Raw genomic sequence first — 11,439 nt, forward strand, 5'->3', positions numbered from 1 at the left:
TGTTATTAATAAAATGTGTATGTGAATATGTAATAATCCTACAGATGTGCCAAAATAGGGTTATACAAAGAAATCATGATCTTATACTGTAAAAAGAATTAGGAAAATACAATGGTCAAAAAAAATTATTGTTATAAATTAAAAAAAAAAACAACACACTATTATGACATATTATTTTTCTAAAGAAGCATATTAGTGGAAACTAAATCTAATGTACTGATTCTGGGCTACCCTACCTTTGAAGGTGGTCTAAAATGAAAACCTGGACACAAATTTTACAAGAAACAACTGTGGTTAGGATAGTAGGATACATTATATTAAACAATATGACAATATAATGGTATCAAAATAAAATAAAAACCAAGAATAATAAAATACTTACCAGAGGTGAGGGAGATTTGTGATGTATCCGAACTTTTTCTTGAATGTCCACTATTATTAGATATCGAGTTTAAGCTTTTGGCATCAGCCTCGATAAGTCTAAAACAAATTTTAAAAGATCAGTCTATTAAATTTACTTTATAACAAGGTAACTTGATTTTTAAAACAAACATATTTGAAAAAAAATAACAACTTGACAATGACAAAGAAACTGGTTTTATGCCACCTTAAATCTATAAAGATCCAATAACTATATGAAAAAAAACAAAAACAGTACCACAAATCAACTAAGAAAGTCATAATAAATAATAAAAACATACCCTTTGTAAAACTGTACTTTTTCTGGAAAGTTCATACCAATTAATCGTGATATAATTTTATCTTTTTTTGGTTTCTTTTGTCCAATAAGTTTAAACATTTGTTTACCCATGTTTTTAATATTAAATTTATTTTTTTAATACCACAAAAAGCAAGATTATCTCAGTCCTGCTATAACATATTGAGAAACTACAATTCCAATTAAATAAACATACCACATTGTTTACTTAAGTGTTCAGAGGCAACATGAAGTTATTACCAACACTGTAAATATGAAAATGTAAAAATAAAAGGTTGTAAAATTTTTTTTTGAAACAGTATAAGGTCTAAAAAAATTATTTTTCCCTTTAACACCAGCATTCTAAAAGATACACTAGTATGCAACATAGAGTTTCCTAAACAAAAAATCTTATCATTAAAACAGAATGAATAACACCATTGAAATGATAAAGATTTGCAAGAGAAAGCAGATAAATCTACTGATTTATCAGAAAGCAATTCATTGTGACTCACATACTATGATATTTTTCCGTTTTGTTTTTGCAAGTGCATATCTTACCAATGTCCTTTATTTTATGACCTTTAAGAAACAAATCATAAAATTAGACTTGTGATGTGGATTAAAATAAACATAAGAATTATCTATGAACCATGGAATAATTGAAAATAAAGGGATTCAAACTAAAAATAAAGAAATGGAATATATAACAATTCCATATGGCTCATAATTATTCAATTTAAAATATATTTTTTGGACATTAACCAATATATAAAAAATCCCTTTAATCCTAAATATATCATGCCATCCATGGCAATACAAGTATGATATTGTACTTACACATTAGAAGAATTTATAGACCTTCGATTAAACTAATTTTCAAAAAATCATGCATTTTTCAAGGTAAGTATATCAGATCTCCTCATTGTTTCCAAGTTAAGAATACCATCCTGAAAATGCTAAACACCGTTTAAAATGCGGGACTGGTCTATACGTCGATGCCTCCACTCGACCAACGAAGACAACAAATTGATCTCATCTACTTTGCTAAAATCTACTTAGCTATAAGCCATCCTATGAATGAACTGTTTCCAAATAGACATCATCTAAACCAACAACAAACCGACTTAACAAAGAAAACATCGTTTAAAGTCAGGGTCTACTTTACCGATCAGTTTTGACATAGAGATACCTACATTGCAAGATACTGTAATCACATCATATTATCCTTGGGGACTTACCTCTCCCAAACTTTATCTTTCCCTTTCAAGGCTACCTAAAAGTAAAACGCGACATATCGGTACCAGCCGGAATGGTCTATTCTATGTGAGCCCCCTGGCTTTCAAGCCACATCTCTTAACCCGCCTTCAGCGGACAATGTATTCCACATCTTAAAATGCCAACCGGCAAGAGCAGATAAAATGTATATTTGTATTATACACTTTTTTATATTTTTGTATTATACACTTCACACAATTTGTATTATACTATTATAAATAGTTGTAAACTATTTTTATTTCTCTTTTGACCGCAACCCTGACCATCTCCCTATATATGTATATATAATTAGTTTATAAGTAAATTGTATATATGTATGTGTTTGTAAAATAAATAAATTAGGAGGTTAGAAAAAGACATATCGGTATAAATATGAATTTCTTAGGCTGCAAGACAAATTTGGTGACGCCGAATTCATTTATACCGACGGCTCCAAGAACTCATTAGGTGTTGGTGCCTCGATTGTGTGCAATTATCGACAGCACTTGTTCTCTCTGTCGCTGATATGTAGTAACTATATTACTCAAATAGTAGCAATCTACAAGAGCTTGAGTGTTTTTCCCCCCACAAAAAAAATACAGATCAACTTTAGATTCGTTGTAAGTCCTACTCAGTTTAAGAAATATTTTCTCAACAAACCCGTTAAATCAAAAGATAAATTATCCATTAAAGTCTGCCAACAGAAACGGTATTTCTGTGTTCTTCGTTTGGGTCCCTGGGCACTGCGGAATAGCCGGTAACGAACTGGCTGATCAGGCAGCAAAGGTCGCGATTTCTGAACGGATTCCACATCGCGGGGTGCCTGTTGATGACTTCATTGCCCTCGTTAAGCAGAAAATTAAATTGAAATGGCATCAAATGTGGGCAAATTATGCGGACAATAAATTACGAGAATTAGAAGCGATGTTTCCCCTTGGATATCATCCACTAGAAATGTGTGGAGAGAGGTGATTTTGACGCGCCTTCGAATAGGTCGTATGCACCCGAACGACATCTTATGGCCCACGAATCTCCACCTGTATGCCAGACTTACTGTAAAGGTGGATCCACATGTTGGCCGCTCGCCACGGATCGGAGGTTCGTATAAATGCTCGGCAAACAAAGAGCGGGCCATCCACATGTCAGTGTTATTCAGAGAGGCAAGCATGGCGGACGTACTAGTGGTTTCAGCCATTGCACTTGGATTGTATTATTTTTATTACAAAAAAAGGAAATTAAATATAAATAAATAACATTAAATGTTAAAAATATAAAACTTATTATAAAAAGTACCAACAAACACCTTTAACCTCCTAACAGCTCTCAGTTGCAACTAGACAAAGAACAATGGTGGAGATGCTACACGAGCGCTCTCACGAACCCCTTTGATCTGTGTCCAAAAACCGACTCTGGACGGCTCGGCAACGAGCCTAGGCCAACCAAGCCAAGCCACCCATCCACATGCTCGCGTATGTCTGAGTTCGCCATGGCTCGGCCAACATGTAGAGGCCCCTTAAAACACATCTCAACCGAATGCTAAATATTCGACTCCATCAAGTCTTTGTATGAATTACTAGCAGATCTTCATTCAATTTTGCAGGATAACAAACAGTCTGTAGATAAACTTTTCGAATTTCGAACTCAAAACTTTACCATAAAATTTATTAAAACTTTACCACAAGTCCCCATTTTTCAATAGTTTTACATTTAAATACGGCTACAATATGTATTTCTATTTATATATGAAATTTACATTTATATCTGTAACTATAGAGAATAACCAGGTAGTTCCCGTTAAAAATGCTGAAAACAGAAAACTGACCTGTAAAACTTCATATAGTATCACCATTTGAAATAAAAAATTGGCAATTTTCTTAAAATTATAGTTCGTGTAATTAAAATTTTACTTAATCTTAAAATTATGGTTTGTGACAATTTAAAAAATTATTATTAATAAATAATTAAATAATTAATTTTCATTTGCTATTATAGACCAAGAGTAAAAAGTGGTGAATAACTAAGGCATTATATTGGTGAAAACCCAGCTTTAAACCTTAAAATTAATTAAATAATTAAACTATGTGTAATAAACTTTTATGAAAATGACAAATGAGGCGTGGAGTGAAAACATTTTTTTAGAAACAAAAAAAAAATACGCTTAATTCGGGATTTGTAACTTCTCAAACTCCTGCTTAACACTTCCATGGGCCCTAGCACGCTTCCACTACGCATTTGGCGTTGATGACCGTTAGGCTTTACGCCTTAATTTCTGAATAAACAAACAAACACTTCCATGCTTGACGCATGCACATCTTAAGTCTCGCATGAATAAACTGCAGCTGTGAGATCATGTCCCATTTAAATATATTTACAATAATAACACCACCAGCCGGAATGGTCCCTCTCCATTCTATGCAAGCCCCCAAGTAGGATGTTACCAATGTGAAACCGCCTTCAGCGGACCCTGTAACTCAACTTATACTCCCATACGGCAAACAAAGTCAGTATGTAATTTGTATATATACTCTGTATTATTCATATATTTGTAATTGTAATTATATATCAATAAAGAGGATTTGAAAAAAAAATTACAATAATAATAATCTATGAACTGCAAAGGTTTAATAAGACTCGATATTCTTTACTGAAAGATTTTATTTTATTAAGTCCATAAAAAATATATATATATATATATATATTAAATGTAACTAAAACTAACGTTTAGGCTCTTAAAATGCACTTAATTCAATTCTACTTTCACATTTACTTTGATTTGAGCTTCAGAAGGCGATAAGTCACAGAATAATTCTTATTAATTCAGGATTCTTGAAATAATTTGTAATAGACATAAAAAATTAGAAATTGTTAAGTGTATACTTTAGAGAAAGTTTTCTGATATATATATTTTTTTCTTCGTTTTTTAAAAATATTTTTATTTACTTATAAAAATTTTATTCATGGGGAAAACGAAATTGATATTGGTTTTTTGCAACTCAAAAAACCGTTGAATGACATTTTTGTAGCAATAATAAAATAAAATTGTTATATTAAACAAGAATCCAACAATTTAAACAAAACGTAGGAGTGGTTTTGGTTCCTATATTCAAAACGAAATGGTAAAAATTTGAACCTATGTAAACAAATTAGAACCAGAGATATGATATGAAATGTTTGTTTTTCTTTATTCGAAAATACTTTTTTTCTTTTTAAAGTACTGAAATTTAAAAAGGTGTTGAGAGTAAATTAAACTATCCAACAGATGCAGTAACGTCGGATTTGGTTGAAATGCTGAGGAGTTGACATACAGATGTTCACGTGAACGGCGGAGATCAACAGATAAAAAATTAACCTAAATTCTCAGGGAAGTTTAAATTTAAATTTCTATTTTTAGGTATCTATGAAAATTCGTATAATTTAAAAAGTTGCTTTTATGAAGAGTATTTTTAAAAAATTTAAGTTAAGAGCATTGCATTATTCTTTAAAATATACCTGTTAGCTTCCTCCAGTTTTGCTAAAAGCGCCAGTTCTTCGGGTGATGCTTGGCTGGGGGTAGTTGCGAGGGGAGATTCTTCACTGTTGTTGTTACACTCAGTCACCATCTCACCCACATCACCCTCCCACTCCCTTTCACCTCTGAAAAATAAAAAATATATTTGAAAAAACAGTTTATGATAAATTTGTATAATTTCTTAATAATTTTTATATATTTTTTGGGGGGGAGGGCAACATTTTAAATTATATTCAATTTAAAATTATGTACATATATCTGCACACAAATAAAATGAATTCATGAAGGTGGGCTTGAGTTAGTACTGAATAAACTAAAGTCGAGTTTTAATAACTAAAAGTTTTAAGTCGTTTGTTTAGTACTTCGTTATGATTATTATTATTAGTCAATCTTTGAGATTATTCATTCAATTAAAAAAGTCGATAATTATAACTTACAATAGAATTAATTGTTTTTTCTACATAAATATATTTTCAATACGAAAAAGTTTGAATACCTTTTTGAGCGAAAAATTTAAGCCAAGACTGCAAAATAAATGTGGAGGGCGCATGCTATCTCTAGATTTACAAATTTTTGGGAAACAACAAAAAAATCACTCTCATATTTTGCCACCGGATAGTAGTTGAACTCGGATTAAATAAAAAAATCAGGAAAAATATAGTCTTCAGACTAACGTCATTTCGTTTATTAATTGTGAAAAATGTTTGATCCATTTAAGATATTTTTATCAACTTGTATATTGTGATTTATAATATTCAATATTGTCGGTTTTGATCCAGAAAAAAATGGAAATTTTATCATTTATTCATGACATTTTCATAAAAAAAAGTAAGTTTTTTCTTATTATTCAAAGCGCTTTTAAAAAACAACTTAATATAGATTGGAAAATATGATGTGCTTTTTATGAAAGTGTTAATTAAACATTTTGACGAAAACGTGGCAATTACACAACCAATCAATGTCTTAATTTACAGTAGTGCTGAGTGCATGGAAACTAACTTTACGAAAAATACAATTAAATGTCAAATCAAAATATGCAATATCATACCAAAACGCGAAAAACCTCCTTGAGCCAATGGTTGTTTAAGAAGCTCAAGCGCCTCGTATAGTGACTCCTCATTGTCATTTTAAATTATATTTTGCAAAATATGCCATGTAGAAAAGTGTCATAATGTTCTTCGTTTCAGGGAAGAAGAGTATTATAAAAGTTCTATTCCTAAACCAGGGATATTTTTTGATAAAAGTACATTCAGTCATCGGCGTAAGCAGGATTTCATCAAGGAGAGGAGCAGACCTCAACCCATCACACTCACACAGATATATATTATATATATAGTCCATTCGGAAATATTGGGTAAAAGAAAGATATGTAATTCTGCATTCCAAGAAATACCCCCATCATTTTATAGCTACTTCATAAAATTCATGCATTACTTTTCAAATTGTTAAGAAGCTCACTCAAGAAGTTATTGTTAAGAAGCTCACTATAGCAATGAGGAGTCACTATACGAGGCGCTTGAGCTTCTTAAACAACCATTGACTCAAGGAGGTTTTTCGCGTTTTGGTATGATATTGCATATTTTGATCAAAATATGCACACAAATAAAAAGGTTGCAAACAAAATAATGCAAATATTGTGTTGTGATTTCATCGAAAAAGTGGATCTTTGTTGTCTTGTTTCTTGCTAAAATATTGTCGATACATAAATTCACGTAATTTTTTAATAGTGCTTATAGAATCAACAATAAAGAAAATTTAATTAGACGTATGGTAGGACAAGAAGAGAGGGTAGGCAGGGTCAATGCTTCCTCAATGGGGAGTATGCAATTGCGTAGGACAGTGCTTTCTCTATTGTCCCCCAGCAATGTCCTTTCGGATTACCGCTGATTGCCTGTCAATAACCTTCATCGATGGTTCTTTCAGCTAGACATTTGATCATTTCACCCAACACGAAGGACGTTTTATAATTTCAAAAACCAAAAAAAAGTAAGTAAACAATAGTTTTGAATTGGATATCTTTCTCTTGGAATTCTGGAACAGTGCAAGTACAGAACCAGATAGTGGCAGGAATAACCAGGAGAAATTCGATGGAGAAGGAAAAAAACCATCTGCCAAGTACAAATGTCAGTACAGGTTCCTGCAAATATCTATTGCGTATCTAATTATCTATAATTCCATATTAATGATTTATCGTTTGAGAATATATCCTCCGGGACATATTTTGAAATGTATGTAGGTGTGCTAAAGAAAGTATGGTATGCAAGCGAAAATGTAGGATAGAATTAAAAAAAATTGATTTAGAACTATCAAGGAATATAAACACCCACAATCAATGAAAATTTAATAAAAATCGGATTATTGGTAGCATATATTTTTATCTTTACATGAATATAGCTAAATACTGACAGACATGGAACTAACTAATAATTGTTCCTTGATGCATAAATCGTAAAATCCGAGTGGAATGTTAAATATGATGTTATTCAATATAAAATATGATTTTATTCAATATGTTGTATTACTAAAATCGGATAAGTCCATTTGATGTATTCCAATAAATAATAATATATGTATGTAAATTGACTTAGAGCGCATTATTTCTTTGATTATTATTTACTTGCCAATAAATTATTAAAAAAGAAACGAAATAGTTAGCGAACCAAAAAAAGCCTGACACAGATATTTAACACAGATCTCCCATCAACGTATAAGTCATTTCCTAGTAATTACTATTACTGGATATTGAATGAAAAATAAAAAATATTCTATCATTGTCCCTACGATGATAAACAGATCCAAACCTAAACAATATCGAGTTTTCAAGCGGAAATACAAGTTTAAAGGTCCCTTAATTAAAAATAATTATGTTTGAGAAAATAATCAGTGTGTATAAGAAAAGACTAGATAAAAAACGAAAAGTTGTATGGAACTTAAATGACACATTTAGGGTATGCATTTGGTTTGGGCAGGTACTATAACAGGAACTATATAGAAATCAACTTGCTCAAAGTGCGGTTTTATATTATTCGTACCACTTTTTTAAAATATTTTTTTCAAAAAAGCCTTTAAAGATTTTGATAATACTCGATGTATGACTGTATAATTGAATCAGAGGCATTTAATATCAACTAAGTATAATCTGCATTGAAATATTATTAGAGGGCTTAAATGCAGATTTTTTGAAAAGGGCTTCCTAAAAACTACATTTCATGTTCATTTGAAATAATTAACGATCTCTCTGCTCAGAAGTAACAAAGAAAAATAGTAATTATAAAACATGAAAGAATCAGATAATTAGGGACAGGAAGGAAGAAATATTTTTCTAGGTAGAAAAAAAATTTCTCGTAGTAAGAGTAATAATATAGATGTATAATATATCTACCATTATGAAGCTAAAAAAATTATAAATATTTAATATTTAACATGTAATGTCGTGAAAGGGAATGGAGAGTGACGAAGAAGTTAAAACCTTAACGGATGAGAAAAACGTGAAGTAGTTAAACATAGTGTACCATTTATAAGTTTTACATCCACTAAACCTATTTTTATACATCCCTTATGGAAATAATGTAAGAAAAGTTTCCATGAAAACATCGAATGGTTAAATAAAAAATTTAGAAGTTAGTAAAAAAGGCCCAGGTTTCTAGGTAACTGCCCTGTTGCGACGTGACTCCACAATGCGTTCCAAATTGGTTGCGGTGATTTTTATAGAATTTTGTTATTGTTATAGAATAAACACAACAAATGGCAGTGAATCATTCTGCAATATTATAATATACTATCTAATATCTGATTAATAATACTTAATGTGTTTTAATATTATAATAAGAATTTCTTTCATATATGCGTGTTACGATTGATATTTATTACATTTTCCTATTCCAGTAATTGAGGAAAGTCTAAAAAATGATACTTACATCGCTAAAATCAAAGACCTTCATGGCTTATAGGCAATATGAATCTTGAAAGTGTGTTCTAAAGCAGATATAAAATAAATTTATTTTAGTTACTAATCTATAATTGAAATAATTTTATCTGTTGTTCAGTGAAATATTTAAAAACTAGCATTCTGTGATTGCTTTGAGTTAAATATCCAAAAAAGAAGTGGCTTAGGGACTCGAGGGCAATAGGGACAGGGTTCTAATTATTCATTCATATCATAAAAACATAATAAAAATTATAATATAAAGTAAAATATATAATAGATGATAATGAATAAAATGATATAATAATAATAATAATGGATAAAATGAATAATATATGTACATCGTAAATATATATAAGTAGATAAATTAATTAAATAATATCAAAATAAATAAATAAATCACCAAGGTAAAGAAAATTTAAGTTAAGTAATTAAAATAAATCATTTTCAACATAATTATACCTAGCTGGCTCAAATAATGTATTTGGTGAATAGCTTCTAAAATAATCCTTCACATTAAAAAATATATATATATTTTTTTTAGTTTATTTCAAATACGTCAAGATCCTTCCATATTCATTTCACGAACCTATTCTGTACAATTTCGAAAACCACAAAAAATAGCGATAACTTGAACAGGAGTCCACCGATCTACCAAAAACCTGGGGGCCTAAGTAGGGGCTTAGGGTTAATAAAAGTTGTCTGACGCGCTCACGGCAGAAAATGTTCAATTAAGTGAATGGATAGTTCATAATTTATTTTATTTTTTTAATTTAATGGTTATTGGTAATTCCTAGAAATATATTGCATTAAGTATATTTTTTCTGTTTTTTATAAATTTATTTAGTACAATTTGGCCACCATACAAACCCAATCATAGACTGATTAATACAAAAATAGTTGTCACGTAAAATGATTTTGAAAAAAGAAGAAGAAGTGGAAAAGTTTTCATAAAAAAAATTGATAGAGGTCTTGTGCTCTTGTCTTCTTGTAGTTAAGTTTTATTGGCGTTTTAATTTATGCCGTAGCAGGCTACGTCCATTAGTCTGATTTACAATTTAGAGCAATTATGATTTACTGCTGGTTTAAATCACTGAGCGATGATATATTCATAACTACTACTAATAAAAAAAAATAGTTTAAACATTGATTTCTTTTTCATATTATTCAAAGTTATTATAACTAAATATTTTGTTAGTAAAAATAATAATCATTCAATTTTGAATATTACCTGCTCCTGTTTGAATGACTGTATTAAGGTTTCTAGGTATAAATTGACGAAATGTATTATATAACCTCTCACGCACACATTATAGTATTAATTTTCTCTAGAATTTATTAAGTCGTTTTTTATTCGAAGGTAATTAATCAGTGAAAGGTGTAGTAGAAATCGAAGGTAATCAACTATAAAATTTAAAATAATATATAAATTTGTAGTGGCAGTTATTAATTATAAATATTTTTTGGTTAACAATTTTTATAATAAATGAATAAAAATTTCTATTAAAAATCATTTGAAGATCATAACGAAAATAAAACAATTAAGAAAATTGGAAAAGGTATGCAAAATTATCCATGTTAAAAAATTAATATCAAAGAAAAAAAAAATGAACATTTTTCGTTAAAATGTAACAAAAACCATGTATTTTTAGAATCAGTACCTAAAGACGGACGGAACGTAGACAGGATTATGTTATTGATGTGAAATTTAAAACATAAAGAATTGAACTAAGAATGCAATTTAAGTTCTCTTGAATGTCTTGAGTGATTTCTTGGTTTGTTTCAATAATAGTCATGACATTTTTTTTGTAGTTGATATTTCGGATATTTTAAGGTTCAAAACCATTATGATAATATATATATATAACTTATGTTCAGACTGATAGTATGACTTAAAAATAAGGGAGATTTGGGCAGAGTAACGATACGCATCTACTGAATAACTAACTTTATTATTAGACTCTTCTGGTATATATAAGGACAGGTTGTTGTCAAACATAAAGATACTTAATCCTACTAATACAAGCTTTATATTATTATTTACAGGCCATA

General features: G+C 29.8%; 1 protein-coding gene across 13 annotated transcripts in view; it reads right to left on the minus strand.

Annotated features, from left to right (window-relative positions):
* Positions 1 to 11,439, minus strand: part of Evi5 (ecotropic viral integration site 5) — a 265,049-nt gene that overhangs the window by 30,960 nt on the left and 222,650 nt on the right. For 12 of the 13 annotated variants that reach the window (XM_067047082.1, XM_067047083.1, XM_014437626.2 and 9 more), the window contains 2 exons: positions 5,444 to 5,587; positions 383 to 480 (listed from right to left, as the gene is read on the minus strand). In XM_067047082.1, coding sequence (XP_066903183.1) covers positions 383 to 480; positions 5,444 to 5,553 — 208 coding nt within the window. In that variant the 5' untranslated portion in view covers positions 5,554 to 5,587. Of the gene's footprint in view, positions 1 to 382; positions 481 to 701; positions 892 to 5,443; positions 5,588 to 11,439 lie in introns of those variants that run through there. The other variant, XM_014437634.2, reaches the window with a different exon arrangement.

This window comes from Halyomorpha halys, unplaced genomic scaffold (genome assembly GCF_000696795.3).
Source record: "Halyomorpha halys isolate HHAL.00 unplaced genomic scaffold, Hhal_1.1 Scaffold52.1, whole genome shotgun sequence".
Taxonomy (NCBI): Eukaryota; Metazoa; Arthropoda; class Insecta; order Hemiptera; family Pentatomidae; genus Halyomorpha; species Halyomorpha halys.